General features: G+C 40.7%; 2 protein-coding genes across 5 annotated transcripts in view; both read right to left on the bottom strand.

Moving 5' to 3' along the window:
- The window catches only part of COPG2 (COPI coat complex subunit gamma 2), a 153,868-nt gene extending 146,244 nt beyond the window's left edge, over positions 1-7,624 (bottom strand). The window contains exons 1-4 of one of the 4 annotated variants that reach the window (XM_059074237.2): positions 7,407-7,624; positions 6,189-6,241; positions 5,552-5,632; positions 2,063-2,134 (exon numbers count right to left, since the gene is read on the bottom strand). In XM_059074237.2, the coding sequence (XP_058930220.1) occupies positions 2,063-2,134; positions 5,552-5,632; positions 6,189-6,241; positions 7,407-7,443 (243 nt within the window). In that variant the 5' untranslated portion in view covers positions 7,444-7,624. Of the gene's footprint in view, positions 1-2,062; positions 2,135-5,551; positions 5,633-6,188; positions 6,242-7,040; positions 7,224-7,406 lie in introns of those variants that run through there. The other 3 variants (XM_059074238.2, XM_067042159.1, XM_067042158.1) reach the window with 3 other exon arrangements.
- A 271-nt stretch (positions 7,625-7,895) lies between these two features.
- TSGA13 (testis specific 13) lies at positions 7,896-23,444 on the bottom strand. The gene is made up of 7 exons (XM_059074252.1): positions 23,422-23,444; positions 20,971-21,049; positions 19,027-19,098; positions 17,935-18,147; positions 11,656-11,795; positions 10,958-11,085; positions 7,896-8,029 (listed from the first exon to the last, which is right to left on the bottom strand). The coding sequence occupies exons 1-7, from the start codon at positions 23,442-23,444 to the stop codon at positions 7,896-7,898; spliced, it is 789 nt and encodes a 262-aa protein (XP_058930235.1).
- Between the last annotated feature and the right edge of the window lie 604 nt (positions 23,445-24,048).

Below are 24,048 nucleotides of genomic sequence, written 5' to 3'. Positions count from 1 at the left end.
CAGACTCCATAGTCAATATTGCAATCACTCAATTTCCTTGTTCTTCCCTCTGCTTATTAACATGGCAAAACCCCAATCTTGATTAAATTCCATTTTTAACTGTTCCATGCCTTAACCTGAAGCCTGTAGCTGGAGAAAAACATTCACCATGCTACCTGGGAATACTTTAAATTCATGACCACGAACTTGAAGGGAGGGGCCATGTGTCCTGTCCAACAATCCCACATTTCCCCAATCCATTTCCTAGAAAACCACTTCATGTCTTCTTCTCTTAATACAACCTCTGTGCTAGAGGCTTCGAGTTTGTCCTCACGCTACTTCTTCCCTGCTCTGCATCCTCTTCCCTGCTCCATGTCCGGCTCTTCTTCCCAACTGCCAGCCCTGTGAGCAGCGACAGCCTCCGGCCTACCACAAGACACATGAAGCAGCCTTCCACAGCTTTTATGATAGTCCCCCTCCATGACCCCACTCTCCAGCAGCTTGAAATGCCTTGTTTTCTAGTTTAATTCCTCTAATAAATAATTCAATAATAAACACAGTAATTCTGCTTCCCTGATTGAACCCCAAATTTTGGTACAGGAAGTGATTAAAGGGAAATAGGACCTTAAGGATAGTAATCTGAAATTGCTTTTCTGACTTGATAAAAGGAATTAATGACCCTGTCTCCAGTGGTAAAGGGGACACTAGGCATCCATGGCATGCCATGGCAAAATACTTAAATCATCACCTGCAGACAAGTATAATCAAGGACTATAAAAGACAAAAGTTTGGGTAATCAACTAGTTGCTGCCATAGAACATTTTTGTAAAAATGAGTTGTATAATGGGCTAGTTCCTTCTAAGTACACTGGCAAACTAAGTAAAAGAAAATGCTAAGCTCGGAGTTTTGAATTCACAGCTTAAGGTCTATGTCAGGGACTAGAAAACGTCCATAATGCCTTAATAGAAAGCCTCATGCCCTGTGGACACAGGGCTGAGATTTCTGAAAAGTATATCCTGCAGGTGACTGAATTACAATGCAAATTCAATTTACCCCCTTGTGAGCCATTTTATGTTAAAGTTACGACCATGACTGGCAAGGAGTGGGGCCCTGAAAATTGGAATGGGGACATATGGGCAGATTCTGATGAAGCGAAGTACCTTGAACCTCTAAATTCCTCCAAGCCTCCTGGGCAGGCAGAAGCAGTCCTTCATACCTTGTCTGAGGAAATTAGGCTCCATTTGCCTGAAGAATGTGCACTGACTTTCCCTGAGATAGTTGCCTTACATGGGACGCCGATGTTCCTGAGGACCTAATCCTCAGGAACTGCTCACTATCTAGACACATAACCAGACTAAAATCCTATAAAGTCCTCGGGGTCAGGCACAAAACGTGGCCTGTGATGATATGCAATACATACTGCATATCATATAAAAAGAACTGCACACTTTGGCCAATTTATGTTAACAGAAAGCTGGGAAATACAGATCCCACAATCCCCTTCTCTGATGGTTCTGAGTCAGAGCTGGGCAAAAATATGTGCCACATTTGGAAGACAGAAGTGAAGCAGACATTATGCTTGAAAGTCAGGGTGGTCGAAGGTAATGAGAGACAGATGCAGAGGTGCTGGCAGCTTTAGTTTGTCCTCACTCTTCTTTTTCCCTACTCCATGTCCTCTTCCCCACTCTGCATCCAGCTCTTCTTCTCATCTGCCAACAGCAACCCCAGGCCCACCAGAAACTTGACTAAGAACTTAGAGATGTGATAGCTATGTCCTCTGACTTCTATACCAGTCCACCTTCACAGTGTCATGCCAGAAGCAGGATATTAGCAGTTTATATGACCGCACGGTAGATCCGTGAGTGAACAGCTTTAAACTATATACTTTCATTCTTTCATTTTCATATGTCCTTTAATGAACATTTATAAATTTTATGAAGAGAAAATTTTTAAGTAATTTTAAACATTTCAAGCAACTTTCCCTAATTTGGAGCACTCTAAGTTCCCCCAAGGAAAACAGATAAAAGGAGCTTTTTTTAGCCTAAAAGAATTAAAAAAAAAAAAAAAAAAAAAAAAGACTTACATCATTAGATTGAAACAATCGAGTCATTGCAAAGAAGGCTTCTGTGGCTTCCGTAGTTCCAAAGTGTTCACCCTAAGTAATTTAAATTAAGTTTAAATTAAAACAAGTTCTTAAACTCAAAAAAAATTAAAGATTTTCCATTTATTCCTGCAAAGATCTTTTAGAACTCAGGAAAAACTCTCTGTATAAACATTGTGCCTCTTTGCTATTTTTCTGGCTTTTAATTTATAAACCTACATAGCCATTTATCCATTCCTTACTTAAAACAATCCATTATCATACACCATGCTTTTATGAAAGTTCTAGAACAGTGATATCTAACTTTTTAGCAGGAACTATTTTAAATTCCCTGAAGAATTGTGATTTACAAGGAGATAGAAAATGATAGTAAGTTGACTTCCTTATCAGAACAGGATGTTACTGTTACACTGCCTAAGAGCAGAGATCATATCTTCTACATTTCTATAATCCAATGCCTGACATATCATAGGAGCATAATAAATATTAAACTGTAAAGAACTATCTATTAGGAAACCCAGAAAACATGGTAAAAAGGGATCAACCAAAAGGGCAGGAATCAGATTAGTTATATAAAAGTAAGGCTTATAGGGCTGCTAATACATCTCAAGACACTGACTGGCTCAAGCCCCTAAAAACATGGATCAGAACTTCAACATGCTTAATAAATCATCGGAGGATCTTCCCAAAATGCACATTCTGATTCAGTGGCTCTGGTGTGAACCCTAAAATTTTCCATTTCTAATTGGCCCCCAGTGATGTGAATGCTGATGATCTGGGAACCACATATTTTTGAGTAGCGAGGTGTTAGTTAACCTATTGGGTTGGCCAAAAAGATCATTCGGGTTTTTCTGTAAGATTTAACAGAAAAACCCAAACAAACTTTTTGGCCAACCCAATATTTTATTAATAGTCAAAACACTGCAGACCACAGACCACCTGAAACATTACTATTTCAATATTTAACTTCTTCATTAAAAGCAATCCTATATAATATGTTAGGCTCAATCACTTTTCAGGGCTTCAGCTCTCATAAAAAATATAACTAGTCAATCTATTTGTTATAGGTGTAAGAATAAACAAATTTTGATGAAAAATCCTGAAAGTTTAGGATGAAAGACAAAGTATAAGAGTTTACAATTACTTAAGTCAGAGTACCCAGCTTGCTCATCAGCAAGAGCTTTCCCTTATTTTCTTTCATATTTAGAGAATATACAGATGTCCATCTACGTGTCAGTCATACTAGTACAGTAAATCCTAAGTCCCTACTTTTTGACTTGAAACTCAGAGAATATACGGATATGTCAACTCTAGTAGAAACTTAGAAGTATTTTTCCATAAAGTACTACCAAGAACTAGGCAAAAGATAAAGCTAAAGTTCCCAAATCTGTTCACCTAGTTGACTGTGTTTATCAGACTGTGTGGGTAACTTTCTTATCAAGATAATTATATGTTTCAACATGAGTTGCCCATCAAAGCAGTATTGGTCAATATAAAAATATATACTACTCTGAACCAACTTTAACTACTCAAAATTCTTCTTATAGACTGGAGTTCCCCAACTTGGACACAATGTATGATATGAAAAGTTAAATCAAACTGACTTTGCATTAAATGTTTCTAATATAATACCACACGAGGATATATGTTTGTGAATAGATATATTTTATTTAAAAGCATGTTCTTGTTGCTCTGCCTCCATTTGCAAGCTACAAAACTTCATGTCTCTGGATGAGGTCTTCAGTCATGAAGCATAGTAAAGTAAAAATATTCTCATGGAATTCAAATTGGAAACCACAGTCTTCTTAGCACCATATGTAAACCACCTGAGGTGTGTGTGTGTGTGTGTGTGTGTGTGTGTGTGTGTGTGTGTGTGTGTGTGTGTGTGTGAGTGTGTGTGAATCTAAGAAACAGACTCACATTTTCTAAGGCCCTAAACTAAAAGTCATGAGATTTTTTAGTCTGAAGCAAAAAAAGCCAAAAAAAAAACCAAAGAAACACACAAGAAACAAACAAAAAAATAAATAAATAAAACCACACACAAGAAAAAAATTAAATAAATAACGATAAGAGCAAGTGGGGGACTTCCCTGGTGGTGCAATGGTTAAGAATCCACCTGCCAATAGAGGGGACATGGGTTCGATCCCTGGTCCGGGAAGATCCCACATGCCATGGAGCAACTAAGCGCCACAACTACTGAGCCTGCGCTCTTGAGCCCGCACACCACAACTACTGAGTCGGTGCGCCACAACTACTGAAGCCTGCACACCTGGAGCCTGTGTTCCTCAACAAGAGAAGCCACGACAATGAGAAGCCCATGCACCACAACAAAGAGTAGCCCTCACTCGCTGCAACTAGAGAAAGCCTGTGCACAGCAACGAAGACCCAATGCAGACAAGAAAAAATTAATTAATTTAAAATGAAAAAAGAAAGCACAAGTGGGATCTATGTTTCATGAGTGCAAATATTTTTGTTGGTTTTGTCTGCTACGTCCCCAGTGCCTAAAACAGTGCATAGAACGCAGCAGGTATGTAATAAATATATATGCTGAATGACTGAATGAAAACTATTCCTGAATGTTTACTATGTGTCCAGGACTATTCTCAGTGCTTCACATTTATTGTATCATTTAATCATTATAACTTTATAAAACAGGTATTATCATAATCCCCATTTACAGAAAAAGACATTAAGGCACAAAACAGTTAAGCACAGAATCATACTGCTAGTGGTGGAGTAGGGAAAATAAATACAGGCATACCTTGCAGATACTGTGGGTTCAGTTCCAGACCACAGCAATAAAGTGAATACTGCAATAAAGCACGTCACAGGAATTTTTTGGTTTCCCAGTGCGTATAAAAGTTATGTTTACACTATACGGTAGTCTATTCTGTGCAACAGCATTACGTCAAAAAAAAACCAATGTACATACCTTAATTTAAAAATACTCTACTGCTAAAAAAATGCTAACCATTATCTAACAATGCAGGGTTGCCACAAACCTTCAATTTGTAAAAAAAAAAAAAAATGCAATAAAGTATAATAAAATGAGGTATGCCTGAATAAAATTTGAATATTAAAATCAAAGCTTTAAAATATTAATATAATATACTCCCCCCAAAAGGATAAAATATCTATCTGGAATTTGTCTAAGATTTTGCAATATATTTTTATTTTCTGAACATATCTAAACAACATGTTTTAATACTAACTAATACTTGTTAAATTCAAATCAACGTTGAGATCCTACTATGTGATTAGCTGATTTGGTATCTCATGAATAAAAAAGAAGTGTCTGTCATACTCCTCGTCCTCAAGAAATTTTACATATTATTATGTTAATCGACACTAAATTTTAAAATTAAGTGAATTTTTAAAAAATAAATAATTACACTTGCCAGAAAGTACTTCACTGCATGTTATGTATTTCTATTCCCGGACACAAATCTGAGGAAAATCAAAATAATTTACCTGGTTCAGTAAGTAAAGAATCTTTGTAAGAATATGCAAACATCTTTTTGGATTGATGGGCGTTTCATTGAATATACGAGCCTGTGGAAACAAAAAACACTACTATATGTATTTTCTATCTTTGCTATCACAGATTACAGAAAATCAACTTAAAGACTATTATACATTTTAATCACAGTGTCCAAATAATGTTGCTTACAGTTTTCAACTTATTATGGTATATAATAAATTATTAGATGTGGCCTAGGTGTTCCATTCTATACTCACTCCCTTAGGTCTGCTACTTCAACTTGTGGGCTTTATCTATTAAGTAAGAATCACAATATTTATCTACATCATTTGAATACAATAGGCTTAATATCTATAACTTCCTTCAATAACCTTGCACTAAACACCTCCTTTGGTGTTTTATTTAAAATTCTCAACATGTGACAGAGTCTACACATTTTTGCATTTCTGTAAGCTCTAGACTCTCCTATGACAAGTAACCCCTCCTCTTTTTCCCTCAAGTATATATTCTTTGAACTCAGTTACATTTCTTTATTCTTATTCTGGATCAGAGCATTCCGGGGTTCTCTGTCCCCCATTCTAAAATGGAATAGAAAAGAAAAAAACACACTATACTTCCAAGCCATACCTCCTGTAAGACAGCACTCTTCTCCAGATGCCGAAAAGGATTGGAGCCACTACCTATGTTATGGGGGAAAAAAAAATGTCTTTAATAGCTGTCCTACAAAAACTTACTTTCTACAGAAGGGTATTGAATACTTGGAAAATCTCATCCAAGTGAGGTGACCACTTGGATTTCACAATGACAATCATTACTAATATGCATACAAACTGATTAAAATCCTTCTGATTCTGACACTACCTCTGTCTGCTATCCTGTAAGATCCTGTACTTCTCTTTTGCAGAAATCCTGCCTGAAATGAGTGTATTCTTTCCCTGACTTCTTTTTATATGAATGTTAGAAATATGTCATGTCCATACAACTAAAATTAATGAGACTGTGGTAGGGTTCTTCGGATTTCCCTAAGGGAAAGCACTATTTTATGTGTTTCTAACATTTACTGTGAGGAGTTTATCAGAGAATTAGATACACGTCAAGCTGGAAGGGGCCCTAGAGGTTTACTAACCCAACCCTCGACCACACTTTGTGAGAGCAGCTATCAATAACTGACGGTTTTGGGGGGTTTTTTGGTTTGCTTTTGTTTTTTGAGGTGACTTGGCATCTTCCTCATTTACTCTGGACCAAAGACGGGTAACAATATGAACTCACTTTTGGATGCTTGAGTATTAAACGAGCTAGGTACCACGGAGCAGGCTTGCCCGCACGGAAGCGGACAAAGCAGAGGTCCCCAGGGAGACTGCAAGGTACAGACACCACAAAGTTCACAAACACTCAGTCCCGTCAATCCCAGCCCCACCGTGGGCCTTTCACTACCAGCACCCCACCCCACCCCGCCTCTCGCAAGCTCACACTCACTACCTCCGCCACCTGCCATGGGCCGGACTCTGGTGGGCAGCCCACCCCTGGCGAACTGGAGCAGGTGGCTCCGAGGAGCTGCGCCGGAGGAGGGGGCCGGGGGCGGGGCCGCCTAGCAGAACGAGGCTGCGCGCGAGCGCCCGGGCGCTCGCGCGCGACTTGAGGGGAGGCTCCGGCGCCCGGGGGAGGGGCCAGGGGCAGGCCCCCGGCTGGAGCGGAGTGGGTCGGAGGAGGGGCTGGGCTCCAACTCCTGCCCTACAGCACACCGGCGCCCACGCCCACAGTTCCGCAGTCCCCGAGAGCAGGTGGCGGCGGGCAGGGGAAGGGGACCCCGCGGCTGAGGGTGGGCGTCAGACGCCCCACGCGTACCAGACTCCTCGTCCTTCTTGTCGAATTTTTTAATCATCTTGGACGACTTCCCAGCGCCCAGACCCACCGCCACCGTCCCAGGCGCTGCGGCCAGCAAGCGGAAGAACCTGCAGGAAGGCCGGCCCCGTGCTCTGGCGCCGGTTGGGCCGCGGTCCCGTCACTCGGAGAGAAGGCCCGCCCTCCCCGTCAGTCGCCGGCCGCTCTCAACCCCAGGGGACGTGGCCACGCCCTCTCCTCCTCCCCACGCCGGGCGGAGGCGGGGCCAAGGGTGGGCTCCCCGGGGCCGCGTCCCCGCCCCTACGGTGACAGGTCGCAGCAGGAGGCTCACCACGGCGCACCCTGCGAGCGACCCGGCAGCCCACGCCCGGAGAGGGCAGAATGAGATTTTAATTGGTTGCCCAAAATAGCGACTTCTCCAGGCCGCTCAGTCTTTGAAGATGAGGCGAGAGGCATGTAGGGCTTGTTTGCATTTAATGACAGTGGCGTTTTTTATAATCCACTGCTGGGCCCTTCCGTTGCGGAACGCGCGGTTCTGGTGGGCTTCTCTTCCAGGAGTGATGAAAGGGTTAATGGTTCCCAAATCATCTGGGAAGTTGGCAGGTCGCTCCCTGACTTCTTGGAGACTGCAACAAAGCACAGGGCACCTTCGTGAATGGATTTCCAGAGGGTTTAGGACACGTAATGTGAGACGTAAAAAGAGACCCGCTCGGAGGGCCGAGAAAGCTGGTCTTTACTCTGAGCAAGATCGGTTTTGGACCACGGACTACCATTCCAACCTTCTTTATAAGTCTTCCCTTCATCAACACCCACCAGTTTAGGGTCTTCCCTATTTAATCCCACCCCTTTCAAACGATTCCATCTGTGGCCATTTTGACGCTTACGTAATGCTTAACTAAGTGAGGGTACTTTCACTTGTATATTCATATTCCTCTTAGCTTCAGTTCTCCTCTCTGAGAGTGTAACTAAGAAACTGTTTCTACCTTTGGCTTCACTGTCATCACTTTTTCCAGATTCTCTTTCAACTTCCGCCCTTCTTGGACGCCTCCGTTGTGGGCTCTTCTTGCTCCCATCCCTTCCCCCCACATTTTGAAGCATTATGCCTTGTAAATATCCCTTAATTTGTTTTATTATTCCTATTGCTGTCACCTTAATTCAGGTCCTATCTGTTTGTTTCTTGGACAGCCTCCTAACCAGCCTTCATGGCCCCCATCCAAGCAATTCTCTATGTAATCTTTCTTTATTTGGATGCCTGGTAAACATGGAAAATTATTGATGGAAGGCGGAGTTGCTAGGTTATTTTACTTGAAGTAGAGACACTGTTTCAACTTCAAAGTAGATTGTCTTTGTTTAGGAAAAGCACAATAATGGGCCTTTCAGATACATCAGTAAATATCTACTCATTTTTCTTGAGGGAAACTGTAAAGTCACCATAATTCTAATAAATGCTGCAGACTGAGATGTTAAGTGTTCTGTTTAGAAATGTAAACTGGGATACCTTAACAGAATCATGCCCTTGAAAAATCAGAGAAATTCTAATCCAGATTAGATTCTAGACTGGAGAAATTCTTCCTTCCAATATAGATTTAAGGTGAACTGCTGATATCCTGCATATGGTATCATTTAAGATTTAACTTTGACTAAATGTACTAAATTTACTATTATGTATACTAAATGTACTATTATGTTTGCCTTATCTGGCTTATAAAGCTCAAAGCTTGCTTTCCATGTGGAGTTTCCCTTGAAGGAAATAGATGTTCCTACTTACATATTCTGGGGGCTGAAATAAACAGGCTTAGGGGAAGGAGCTACCTTTTCCCCTTCCTTGGGCCAAGGGTATTGGGAGCCTAGGCAGAGACAGTGCTGGTAAGCCAAGAGACTCCCAAGAATGGATAATGTGCTGGGGGCCTGTTGGGAAGTATGAAGGGACTGAGGGGGCATTGAGGCTGAGCCTAAGAGTGTCCCCTTTTAAAGCAAGATAAATGACTCTCTGCCATTCTTTAATTTTTCTTTACATCTATGAAGTGTTATTTAATATCACAGCTTGGTTTTAGCTGTATATGGGGAGTTAAGAGAGGCAAGAGGGATGTCAGGTGGTGTGGCAGATAGGTACAGAAGGAGCAGAGACACTTGAAGAAACCAGGTAAGGGATGGTACAATATGACCTCATACCTCTGGAACTGTGACTGTTTGAGCTGAGGATGGCTGGCAATCACTAGGATGGCCTTGTAGAACAGGAAAGCATACCTTAGGCAGTTCCAGAAACTGCTCGAGGAGAGCAGTCCCGTAGGAGAAATGAACCTTATCTTGGAGCCATAGGCTGGTGAAGTCTGGGGAGCCATTGATTATACTTCTAATACACAAATGTGTGTTCAGTGCTCTGAAATTTTTCAGTGGGTACCAACCGCCTGCTGGATAAAACCTAAGCCCTTATTTATACAAATATACAAAGCCCTTCATGACCTGACCCATCCATCTGTCTTACATATGGAAAGTGCTATTATTATTGGTGCTTGATAAATATCCAATACTAGTAAGTGCCCCATAAATGTTGCTAAATGAATAACAATTTGTGAGGAGCATTTTTGTTGTACCCCTTCCTTACAACCTTATCCCAAACCTCTTCCACGCCATGTCCTGCTTCAACCCCAAAGAGACTCATGGACCTCTGAGACTCATAGCTTATCCTTTGGCCCTTCTGGAACTGTTTTCCTTGAAGTGTGATACGCATACCACTGGGTAGTTTTAGGTGAAACATAGATAAACATTTTAAATTTTAATTATTATGAGGCTTCCCTGGTGGAGCAATGGTTGAGAATCTGCCTGCCAATGCAGGGGACATGGGTTTGATCCCTGGTCTGGGAAGATCCCACATGCCGCAGAGCAACTAAGCCCATGTGCCACGACTACTGAGCCTGTGCTCTAGAGCCCGCAAGCCACAACTACTGAGCCCGCGTGCTGCAACTACTGAAGCCCGCGCACCTAGAGCCCGTGCTCCGCGACAAGAGAAACCACCGCAAGGAGAAGCCCTTACGCTGCAACAAAGAGTAGCCCCCACTCGCTGCAACTAGTGAAAGCCCACACTCAGCAACGAAGACCCTACACAGCCAAAATAAATTAATTTTTAAAATGTAATTATTATGAATTTGATTAAATGTTTGAGAGAAATGTATAAGAGAAAAAAACCCCATGTGATTAGTATATCAAACCCATGATGTCAATGATATAGTATTAATTAGGACAAAAAAATAATTTGAAAGAAAAACATTAAGTAAATAACAGAGCAAATAACAGATTGACCAAAACGAGTAAAGGGGTAGGTGATGTAGTTTGGAAAACACTATGCTAGAGCTTTCTTGAAATGTGAGGATTTAAACAGGGTGGAAAGCCTAGTGCCACTTGGGCCTCTATCAGTTCTTGGCTTCCATGCTAAAAGGAAAACTAGTCTCCAGAACCTTCAAGAGAGATTTTCCCTTATCTCTCGTCCCCATAGTTTGTCCCTCCTGCTCACATCTCCATCCCATAAACCATTGTTTTGATAGAGAGGACCTTACCATCACTCCTCAGATCTCTTTTACAGACTGGAGCAAAGTTGAGCTGAGGGTACATTTTTTTCTGTTTTGTCAAAGCATAGACCTTTGAATACTTCCCTTCACTCTTGAAATCCTTGTCCGTGGAAAACCTTAAGAAAGAAAGTTCATTTAGTAGATCCTAGGGTGAGGAATTAACGGAACCACTCACTGCATTCTCAGATTCTGGGGGAGAAGAAAGGACAGTAGGATTTGAGGGTCTTCATTGGTACAGAGCGGGAGTATTGTGCAGTGGAAGGGATGCTTCTAGAACCTAGTATTGTAAACCTATGAAGGCACTCCAGAATCTCCTCTCTCCTCTCCAAACAAGATATAAGCTGCTCCTATAACCAGTTTCAAATCAAATCGCATACATAGCAAATTGTTCCTATATCACAACCCTTAACAGGCACTGAGGGAAATTTTTTTTTTTGCTTCCTCAAAGCATAGACCTTTGAATACTTCTCTTCACTCTTGAAAATCATTCTTGTGGAAAAACCTTAGTTTTGCATTACTGTTTCTCTGTTGCTAAGGTAGAACTGTGGTTGGGAATCATGTAGGGAAGCTGTCCTATTATTATACAGTTGTCTACATTCCGTACAACCGAAAAATGTTTGTTAAATCATATTGAAAAGAGATAGTGACACGAATAAGGAAAAGGTAAGAAAGAGCCAGGACTTCACCTAAACCATTGTTCTCTCTTGGATTTAGGGTCCTCCAACAGTGTCACAGGGAAGATTGGCTTCAGCCCAGATCTGAACTTTTTTCTCTGATACATCAGAGGTAGGAAGAAGTTCTCACTGGGCTTGTGCTGATGACTTTCCTGCAGCAAAGAGAAGAAGAGTAAGTGGGGGAGTTAGCTGAGTCCCTGGACTAAGCTCCAGTTCCCCTAAAATCATGCAGCAAAACCTGCCAAAGGGGGAAGTAGAGATGCAGAAACCCAAAGAAGAGAAAACAGTTCCCTGAGTGGGCTAATACCTGTTCCTTTCACAGCCAGACGATTTGTCCAAAGTTAGGTCAGTTTCCTAAGTAATCAATTAAGCTTGCCCACTAGCGCTTTGTACTAAATGGAAGAAAAATTTCCCAGGTTTTGAGAAGGATTCAATTAGTGAATTGCTTAGGAAACTAAACATTTGGTAATAAACTGGGAATAAGATCCATGGGATTCTACCCACCTTTCTTGGAGATGGCTGTCTCATTCACATCCCATTCTCTGTCTGCATGAAAAGGCCACAGAATGGGATGTTTTGTGAGGTAATAATTTCATCATTATTAAAGTCATAGAATCAAAGACTTTCAGAAAGGATCTTAAAGGCCATCAAGTCTAACCATTCATCTGACACTCTTATTCCCTCCATAGTAACACTATCAAGTGGTCAATCTTCCTATATCTAAAAACCCAGCCTACTTAATCTTTGATCAGCTGATTGCTATCCCCTGTAACTTCTACCCTACAGTCCAAACGGAATAAATCTAGTGTCTCTTCCACAGATTCCCTAAAGAATTTGAAGAAATCTATCACGTTCCTCCTGAGCGCCCTCTCTCTTCCAGGCTCAACATTGCCAACATTTTGAACTTTTTTTTTTCATATCACATGGCTTTGGGTTCACTTTTCTCCTGATTTCTCTCATTTTCATTCATTTGAGAAAGTTACAACTTACATTTACACATTATGTTTATAATTATAATTATATTTATATAATGTATGTCAATCTGAAATGAAAACAATATGCTAGGTGTAGCAACTGCAGGACACATCCTATTAAAGTCTCTATTCAAATGTCATTGCTGCTTCTGAGAGCCTTCCCTAACTACACTATCTAAAATCACCACCCACACCCATCACCCTCCATTGCCTTATCCTGCTTTTGGGGCACTTATCACATTATACATTATCCGTGCGATTGTTGGCTTTCTTATGGTCTTCTACCTCACTGGAATTAAACTTTGACTTAGTCGCTGATAGATCCTTACTACCCCATAACGTTGCCTGGTACATAGTAAGTGCTCAATAAATATTTGTTGAATGAATAAAAGAATGACAATTAATGAATGAATAACCAAACTAATTAACTGACCCGTACTGAACATTTTTGCTCAGAATTTTCAAACCTCTTTTTAAAAAATGCTTGCTAAAAAAAAATTTTACATAATTAAAAAAATTTAAAAAAATAAAAATGCTTGCTGCTGAACCAAGTCTTTTCAATTCTGTACTCATTCTCTTTAAAGTCTTTCAGTTTTGAGGAACAGGAATTCATTTAAGTTACCTCAATTAATAGGGGTTTTATGGTAGCAGCATGTGTGCCTAGGACCTAACACACAGCTAATAATCTGGCCACAAAAGAGCAGAAACCTTAGCAGAGCTAGACCTTAGAGCAGAAAAACAAAAATAAAAAACTTATCTGGAATCCAAGGCAGGACTATCTAGGACCACTACTGCATGAGCTTGTCTATCTTGTCTCATATCTTTTAGCCTCCTGTCATTAACACGCTTCCTACTTTCTTCCTGTCTGCTTCCTTCTGTCTCTAGTGTTCATTCCTTACCTTTACCCTGCATATCTTTCTTTCTGCCCACAGCTCCTGCTTATTCATTTCTACTTCAAGCTACCCCTACCTTCTTCCTCATGGTTTGACTTTTTTATGGCCTTCCTCTACATGCGCTTTCAGGTTTTATTCCCACAGCCTCAATCTTTTCCTTTCCCAATTCAGATGCCTGGAAGCAAGAATATGATTAGCTCAGGGATTTTGCTTGTTGATAAGTTACAAAACCGAGCAGGACCCTGTGGGGCTCCTGGGCACAGAAGCCTTTCTGTCCCCCATCTCTTGTTCATAGGGAACAGACTCCAGACTCCAGCCTCCATGACCTTCCTTGAGTTCCAAAGGGAAGATTCGAACAGTCGCTAATCAAGGGAGGAGCAGCCAAGAAACCACCTGAGGCAAGATTAAAGGGACCGGAGAAGCTCATCAAGACCACCTGAGACGAGATTAAAGAAGTGCAGGCCCTGCACACACACACCCTAATCTTATCAGTAACCTTTGAACCATTACTGTAAAACTCCTCATCAGATCCTCCCAGGTTGGAACATAGTTTTTCAGGGCAGGAGCCCACTGTGTCTCCCTTTGCCTGGCAAAGCAATAAAGCTATTCTTTTCCACTTCATCCAAAACTCTGTCTCCGAGATTTAATTCAGTGCTGGTGGTACAGAGGCCAACATTTTGGCATCAGTTAGTTGGTTTGGGTTTTGGTTTGGTTTTTGGTTTTTGGTTTGATTTGGGGGTACCGAGCTACACCACAGGTCACTAACCAGCCTATGAATTTTGCTTCACTGGATCAGGTGGCCTTCTCTGGTCCTAAGTAGGCATAGAGAATTGAGTCTAGTTATTCAAAATAGGACCTTTTGGGGCATCCTATTCTTCACAAACTGTGGTAGGGCTACATCACTTAGAAGGGGCTGTGAGTATAACAATCACTGTGATAGACATGTCTGGTCCATTCTTCAACTTGATTGCTGGTACCCACACTCTTCTTATACACATGTCCGGGTATAGCAACAGAATGCTTTTTTTTTTTTTTTTTTTTTGCAGTACGCGGGCCTCTCACTGCTGTGGCCTCACCCATTGCGGAGCACAGGCTCCAGACATGCAGGCTCAGTGGCCATGGCTCACAGGCCAAGCCGCTCCTCGGCATGTGGGATCTTCCCAGACTGGGGCACAAACCCATGTCCCCTGCATCAGCAGGCGGACTGTCAACCAATGCGCCACCAGGGAAGCCCCCTTTTTTTCTTGATGAGTCTGGCTAACGGTTTATCAATTTTGTTTATCTTCTCAAAGAACCAGCTTCTAGTTTTATTGATCTTTGCTATCGTTTCCTTCTTTTCTTTTTCATTTATTTCTGATCTGATCTTTATGATTTCTTTCCTTCTGCTAACTTTGGGGGTATTTTTGTTCTTCTTTCTCTCATTGCTTTAGGTGTAAGGTTAGGTTCTTTATTTGAGGTGTTTGTTGTTTCTTGAGGTAGGATTGTATTGCTATAAATTTCCCTCTTAGAACTGCTTTTTCTGCATTCCATAGGTTTTGGGTCATCGTGTTTTCATTGTCATTTGTTTGTAGGTATTTTTTGATTTCCTCTTTGGTTTCTTCAGTTATCCCTTGGTTATTTAGTAGTGTATTGTTTAGCCTCCATGTGTTTGTATTTGTTTACGGATTTATTTTCCTGTAATTGATATCTAGTCTCATAACATTGTGGTTGGAAAAGATACTTGATACGGTTTCATTTTTCCTAAATTTACCAAGGCTTGATTTGTGACCCAAAATATGATCTTTCCTAGAGAATGTTCCATGAGGACTTGAGAAGAACGTGTATTCTGTTGTTTTTGGATGGAATGTCCTATAAATATCAATTAAGTCTATCTTGTTTAATGTATCATTTAAAGCTTGTGTTTCCTTATTTATTTTCATTTTGGATGATCTGTCCATTGGTGAATGTGGGGTTTTAAAGTCCCCTATTATTGTGTTAATGTTGATTTCCCCTTTTATGGCTGTTAGCATTTGCCTTATGTATTGAGGTGTTCCTATGTTGGGTGCATAAATATGTACAACTGTTATATCTCTTTCTTGGATTGATCTCTTGATCATTATGTAGTGTCCGTCTTTGTCTCTTGTAATAATCTTTACTTTAAAGTCTATTTTGTCTGATACGAGAATTGCTACTCCAGCTTTTTTTTTTTTTTTTTTGCGGTACGCGGGCCTCTCACTGTTGTGGCCCCTCCCGTTGCGGAGCACAGGCTCCAGATGCGCAGGCCTAGCAGCCATGGTTCACGGGCCCAGCCGCTCCGCGGCATGTGGGATCTTCCCGGACCGGGGCACGAACCCGTGTCCCCTGCATCTGCAGGCAGACTCTCAACCACTGCGCCACCAGGGAAGCCCAAGAATGCTTCTTTGGTGCGTAATCTTAGGCTCAGAAAAGATTGTCACATATTTATAGTAAGAGGAAGGGATGCAGCATGAATATTAAAGAGGCATTCTAGATATTGGGCATTTCCATCTTCTTGGACTTCTTCCAGATAGCCCCATAAAATTACCATGCTGCCAGTCTTTGACAATCAGAGCCTTAATACTGTCTATTAATACAATTTGGCTGGTACCACAATTTACTCATGAATATGATCAGGTCCCTCATGTGACCTGGAAGGCTCACTAAGTGCCAGCTGTTGGAAGAAAGCTCTTCTTGCACCAAGGTTACATGATAGTCTTGTATTTCCTTCTCTACCTTGAGCAAGGCAACCCTGGCTTGACATTTGTTCCTCTCAGTGTATATTATCCACTACCATGAGAAACAACCACTGAGGTTATGTTCAAATGGCACAAATTCTGAGACCCAAGAAACCACAGGCAATGAATTAATTAACTCCTTGTCAGCATATACCATTGGATGTTAGCATTTTATCATCCGTTTGGAAAGAAATCTCTCACTGCCATCCATCTAGCTGCTAAGGAAATACTAATTCCATATTGACCACATTTTATTATAACAGTCTGTCTCGGATAATTCCACTCCCAGCATCAAATTTCTGTAATAATTAGATTTTTTTTTTAATTTACACTTTCACTTATTTAATTTCTTCTTGTTATATTAGGCCCACTCTTAAGGCTGTCAAGATCTTTTTTAGATCATATGCTTAAATATCTCTTAACCAATTTTCTTCATTTCCTCTGTTATTGATTTATTCAGTTCTTCAGCATCTCTCTTTGACAATTGTAGTAACAATATAACTAATCTTACTGATTCTTTTCTATTCCACAACTAATATACCTTTCTCTCAACTTCCAAAAAAGGTCTTCTAAAATGCAAATTTGATTTCACCTTTTATCTCCTGCCATTTACTCTCTTGCACCCCCCTAAATGCACCCCACTTTCTCATGTTTCTACTATGCCTTTGCCCTTCCCACTGATTGGAATATTCTCCTTTTTTTTTTGGACAGAGGTCACCTCTTCTGTAAAACCTCCGTGATTACTTCCTTTCCTCCAACAAAGATACTGTTCTCTACTGTATATTAGTGTAGCTTGTATATTCTTTTATTATTCATATATCCTGGTATATAATTACTTTTTTTTTTTTTTTTTTTGCGGTACACGGACCTCTCACTGTTGTGGCCTCTCCAGTTGTGGAGCACAGGTTCCGGACGCACAGGCTCAGCGGCCATGGCTCACGGGCCCAGCCACTCTGCGGCATGTGGGATCTTCCCGGACCGGGGCACGAACCCGTGTCCCCTGCATCAGCAGGCGGACTCTCAACCACTGCACAACCAGGGAAGCCCCAATAATTACTTTTTATACTTCATTTATTGACCTGTCTCTCCTGTTAGACTCCAAGTTCCTTCAAGATAGAAACTGTCCTGGAATCATCTTTATATTTTAGTTCTTAGCTTAGTGTATGTCCAGCAATTGTTTATTGAATTGAATTTGAACTTCTCTAGTGTATAACAAACTCCCAAACATCTGGCTGTTGTGATAATAAATTTTCTGTTCTCCCCTTCTGACACCCAAGAGCAGTGGGTATAGAGCATAACCTTTTATCCCTTTCCCAATTTGATATTCGTTTCTGTTCCTTGTTCGTCATTTCCTGTTTTATCTGTTGCTACTTTATACTCAACTAGAAAGCCAGTGGCTAGTTTACCCTTTGTTATTTACAAACTAAATATCTTTGACCAAGGAGGAACAATTTTGAATTAAGACCCTCTTTTCTCTGTGTAATGAAGTTTCATGACCAAAGTTTGTACAACTCTAATTCTGAGTATTTCCCAGGCTCTCAGATTCTATTTGGTGAAGCATATGGCAAAGAATAAGAAGGAAGAGGTTGGGTCCTGAGTACCATCCTCCATGTTAGGTTAGCTCCCTTCTTCAAGCTAACTCCTAATTCTTCAGGATCCTTACTCAGGCTGCTAGGAAACTTCCCCAGGTGCCATTACCTTGAGCAGTAACTCTCTGGAAAAGTATTTTGATGTCATGTCCTTTCCCTGATGGTCGATGGAGCAGGGAAGTGGGTTGTTGGTCATAATCAGTAAGGTCTTATCCTGATCATACTCTGTTACTTTCAATGTGAAGCTTTGAATTTTCCTGTTTCGAGCCAGGAATTTTTGCAGTGCAGTGGGCTTCAAAGGCTCATAGTACTGGGCCTGAGTAGACAGAAAGATTTCCAGAGAGACAAAGGGATTAGATCAAGAGCAGATTAACAAATCATAGAGGCTAATCTTTTGCCTCTATGGGGCAGGGACAGAAGCTGGACAGGGGCTGGGTTTAATAGAAAATGTCTGAAGCTCTCTGTCCCTTTCTTCTCTCAGAGCTTTTCCCTGCAAACAGACCAAGGGGCTGGGGAAATGAGATGGAAAACTTTCCACATTAAAAGGAGCGAGATGACTAAATTCTTGTGAAAAAGTTGTGCCCAACAAAATAGGGCAAGCAGAAGTTTCTATGTTCAACCTAAACGGCCTTCTCTACAACTCACTCTGAGGCAGAGGGGAGAAACTTCCAGGAACCAAATCTCCTAGTTCAGAGAGCCCTGAGGGGGCCAACACAGTCCTTATCTGCATCTTCCCACCCACCAGCGTTTCTCCACAGGCACAACCACATTAATATGCAGAATAAGCACAAAGTTAAAAAAAGGAAAAGCAGTCACAAAAGACAGCATGTCACTTAAGATGTAGTGGGGGAAGGGGCATGCCCACTAAACTTGCTTTCCCATCAGTACAAGGAAAGGCAGAGGATTAGAGAGGGAGGAAGGGAGAGGGAGAGAACAGAATACTTCCTGATTCGAAATATGTTTTCTCAATTAAAAAAAAAATCAGCTGCAGGGACCACCTTCTTCCCAGCCCCTCCCTCCTCCCTCACCACCATTCCCAACAGTGTCCTGAGACAGCTCTGCTTCCCTGTCCTAAGAGGATGCACAGTCACAGAAGCTGGTGGCACTTGGAGGCACTTGGGATACACTGCAGTGCCTCGGCACCGCAGCTGAAACTTGCTCTTGGAGGTCTTGGGGGAATGCTTTTATCACCTACCAAATTTGGATGGACTGTGTAATGGTGAAGGTTCTCTAGAACAAATTTTGATTGCCCGACTGCATCAAAAATCTAAAGACAATAATCAAAATTAGTATTTCAAGTTGTACCTATTCTAAACAATATTCCATTCCTTACCTCACCTTAGTCTGGCTAAAATCTGGTCTCTAACTTAAATTAAGTGAGAAGATCTCCATGCTCTGCACCCTGGGTTTCTGGAATGAGAGCCATAGCATGGAGAGCTAGATTCTAAGGCATCCTGACAGGGTAGCTTGTACATGGAAATGTGGACCGGCTTTGTGAAATGTTAGGAGCTGTTAGGAAGTGAAGGGGTGAAATAGACAAAGGGCAGCATCAAAGTTTAGACCGGGACAAATCACCCCTAGAGCTCACACCTCTTTCTTCTGCCTTTTCCATCTCTATAGAAGGGAAATCAGATGAAAAACAAAACAAAACATGCAAAATCAGGTGAAAAACAAAACAAAACAAACTTTAAAAACAACTTACAGGAGGGCAATAACTTAAGGGTTGTCAGTGAAAGGAAGCCAGGCGGATAACTGCTTTCGGGGCTGGGGGCGGCACACAGGAAGGGAGAAACAATGGTGCAGTCTGCATTTTTGAATATTTCTGTGCTATATGATTCTTCCAGAAATATGGCAAAACATAATTGCATTTTGATAACCCTTCTGTCTACCACTTTGTATTTTTCTGCTAGTGGTGGTGCTGGTGATTGGTGGATTGCTTGAGTGCCATGTCTGGTGGTAGAGTTGCTGGGCCTCCTCCATCTCCTTCTGCTGACCCCCGGGCTGTTGCCTGGCCTCTAGCTTAGCCCTAGGTTATCCGAGGATAAATCAAAGGGACAAGAACACAAGGAGATACAAGCTCTGAGTTACCTCCTTCGGGCTTGGCCTAATCAGGAATCAGATAAAGAGCACAATCCTGTATGTGGATGCGCATTTCTAAAGATTGCCATGCCCCCAAGGAGGTGATACAGTAAGCTGGGATTCAGAAGAAAGGGAACTCACACTGAACAGGTGAATACAGCAAGAAGGTGAATGGAGAAGAGGGAGATAGTAAGAGTGGGACAGAACTGTGTGATGAAGGGAGGAAAATGCCAGGAGTTGGCAATTTCCAGGGCTTGGAGGTGGACTGGGAGGACTAGCAGAGATATGCCATACATTCTTTTAGGAATGGTGGGATGAAATAGGGGACAAATCCAAAGATGCAATGATTTAATTTGTGTTACCTTCTGTAAAACTGAAGTCCCTTTGTTCAAAACAAAAATACATTTGCAAAATCGGCTCCACAGACATGACATATATATTTAGAATCACAGACGTCTTGGAAAAATTTATTTGGGAGAAGATGTGAAGACTTTTCCTTTATAGTTGTTTTTTTTAATTAATTTTTTGGAGAGAGTCTCTGGGAAAAATGTTTTTACTCCCCAATTTTTCTAAGGTATCGCATCTCGTTTCCAAATTAGTCTCCAGTAGTTGACTAAATCCATAAGAATGTCCAAATTGGAGTATGTTTTTAGTTTTATGTTGAATTGCACTATCTCTGGTTGATGAAATAAAAGTTGACCTGGAAAATTCACTTGAATATGATAAACCTTGGGAAGCAACCAAGCTATCCAAAGAAGTTTTATTGCAAGAAGTGACCACAAAATCAAGTTTAAGTCAGGGTTTAACACTTGCTCATCCCCTAAAATAGATTTCTGGTCCCTGGGTTTTGAGCCCTGATTATTTGCTGATATGTCCCTGTCTCTTCCCTTTTCTATGTCTCTGTTTCTCTCATAAAATTAGAAAAATTAACATTGCTTTCTATATAAATCTTGACCCCTTTTTGCTTTTCAACAGGAAGTTTGTGAGACCCAGCTTATAAAGTAGTCTAAGCAATTCCAAAGAAAGATTATAAGTGAACATTGCTAATGCTCTTTCTTACCTCATCACTATCAACAATTGTTTCTTTCTCAAATTTAACTGGGCCAGTTCTTGAAGTCTTTGATTTGCCGTACTGAAACCTGAAAAAGAGGCAGAAAATCGAATTATTTTTCTCTTACTCAGAGTCTTGGTCTTCTACATGTTCTCAACTTCCCTCAATGAAGTTTGGGGACATGACTTAGAAGAGCCCAGTTTGGGTGATCACTAATTGCATGTGTATGGATAGTAAAGAACAGGACTCATTATTCAGCCTGCACACTGGGCTCTTGGTTTGAAGAGTTAATTAAGTGGGATCTCTTGAAGATATGGTGACAACTGATAAGTTGATTTCTTCTAAAATAGGGGTTTTAAGAAATGCAAATTAAAACCACAATAAGCTATTGCCTCACACCTGTCAGAATGGCTATTATCAAAAAGAACACAAATAACAATTGTTGCAGAGGATGTGGAAAAAAGGGAGCCCTCATATACTGTGGGGATGTAAATTGGTGCAGCCACTATGGAAAACAGTATGGAGGTTCCTAAAAAAAACTAAAAATGGAACTACCATGAGACCCAGCAATTCCACTCCTGGGTATATATCAAAAAAAACCCTGAAGATACTAATTCAAAAAGATACGTGTACCCTAATATTCATAGCAGCATTATTTACAATTGACAAGATATGGAAGCAACCTAAGGGTCCATCAACAGATGAATGGATAAAGAAGATGTGGTATGTATGTACAATGGAATACTACTCAGCCATAAAAAGAATGAAATTTTGCCATTTGTGACAACATGTATTGGGTTGGAGAGTATTATGCTAAGGGAAGTAAGTCAGGCAGAGAAAGACAAATATTATATGATATCACTTACATGTGGAATCTAAAAAATAAAACAAACTAGGAAATGTAAAAAAAAGAAACAGACTCACAGATATAGTGAACAAAAAACAGTGGTCACCAGTGGGGAGTGGGAAGGGGGGAGGGGCAAGATAGGAGTATGGGATTAAGAGGTACAAACTACTATAGATAAATAAGCTACAAGGATATATTGTACAACACAGGGAATATAACTAATATTCTATAATAACTTTAAATGGAATATAACATTTAAAAATTATGAATCACCATGTTATACACCTGAAACTTATATAATATTGTACATCAACTATACCTCAATTTAAAAAAATAGGGGTTTTAGAACACTCAAGGAACTGGTCTAGTAGACTGCTTAAGCAAATTCTTTTGGGCAACTGGACAATCATAATACCCTTAAAGACCACCTACTGTTTTGAATGTCTACCTGCATACTCTTCTCCACATGGAAACAGCTCTGCCCTTGCCAGTAATTAGCCAATGATTCCATGAGAAGGGATACCGTTAGTGGAACTTCACAACTAAATTTCCTGTTCTTAATGACCATGCTTGGATTACTGGCTCCCTCATGTACCTAACCACATCTAAGTTTCCCTACCTAGAATTAAGGTAATAAAAACAATAATCAGTGCAAATATTCTCATAATCTAAACTTTCATTTACTTCCCCATCTCCCTCTCCTCCAGATACCAATTCCCTTTGGGGAAAAAGGGCAAAAGTTGCAATATTTAGTAACAAAGTATTTTGGATTCCTTGACCAATTCTTACTAAACCCATTTACTGCCCTAACATAGTGAAAGATGCTCATCAGTAAGATTGGGTTACTTAAATAGCCTGCTTTCTCTTTGGAGGTTAAACTAGCTTAAATTAAGTAGGATCCTGGAACTTCCTCAACTAAACCTCTCTCCTTTAAAAATGAGGGTGGCAGAGTAAAGACCAAAATAAGAAAAGTAGAAATAGCCAAGCTATGTAGTTGATAGGTCAACGGGCTATAACATGGTACAAATAATCCCAAATCCAGGATCAAATCCCATCCAAGGATGGCTCACTTCCATCTATTGCTGGCCACCAGCTGCATCATTAACTCAGGCCAGAGGTCTTAAAAACAGTCCCCAGGAGAGAGGGTGACACATTTTGGATAGACCAAAATAAATTCATCCCCACTTAACATCGTAGAGTTGGTGCCCTTTTGATGTGTCCTATTACCTTAAGTTATCAAATAATTAACACTATATTATAGGCTTTATTGTAGCACTTTTCAAAATGATTCTTTGGTATCTAAGAGGCAGCACAGGATCCCAGATACTCTTGTTCAAGGCCAATTTAAGGCATAGAACTGCATGAAAAATGCTTCTTCAGCCCAGCAGTGTCCATATTTGACAGCCTGGCGTTCTTCTTTTGGTAAAGCTACTCTAGTTGTTGTATGAAGCACAGATCAAGATCTGATATTTGACCCAAGGACAGTAAGTCAATTAAAATGTTTTTAATGAATGTCTACTCTGTGACTAGCACTGTTCAAAGTGATATGCACTACAAAATGAGTCTGTATAAGAAGGTATTCATAACTTAGTTGGGCAAACAAGACTACACACTTGGCCTGTCTCCTTTGGTCCATTACTGTTCACTGCTAAGTGGGCCAACCCAAGGCAAATATTCACCCAGAGGCCAAACTCAGTGCCTCTAAATAGTCCACGTTCTGCAGGGGTTCAGTTCAATCCAAACATTCTTTTCTCAGCACATTCTGTGTGCTCAGCCCCATTCTTGATCCTGTGTGGGAAACGAGAGGAGACTTATTGATGCTGTTGTGAAGGCAGAAAATGCACAAGACATGATGATCCTTGCCCTCAAGAACTTAAGTTTAGTTGGTAAATGTGGGGAGGGAAGAGAAAGTGATTGTTAAATGTGAAACAATAATGACAAATACATGCTAACATATTAGGTAAGTCAATTCATTTCTTGCGGCCTCAATTTCCTCATCTGTAAAAATAGAGTTAACCAAATGATTTAAAGGTGACATCCTAATTCCATGACAGTGGTGAGATTTACCTATATAAAGACCTGAAATAAAATTAATTCACATGTCAGTTGTGGGAGAAATTTGGAGGAGTAGCCATCCTTTAATATATACCTCCCCTCTCAATGTAATCATACTTTTCCAGATATTAGTCCTGACTGGACGGTTATTTTGTTTTTGTTTTTTTGCTGTTGTTTTTTGAAGT

This window comes from Kogia breviceps, chromosome 9 (assembly GCF_026419965.1).
Source record: "Kogia breviceps isolate mKogBre1 chromosome 9, mKogBre1 haplotype 1, whole genome shotgun sequence".
NCBI lineage: Eukaryota > Metazoa > Chordata > Mammalia > Artiodactyla > Physeteridae > Kogia > Kogia breviceps.
The sequence above is the reverse complement of the archived record's forward strand: the minus strand, read 5'-3'. Positions and strand labels throughout refer to the sequence as shown.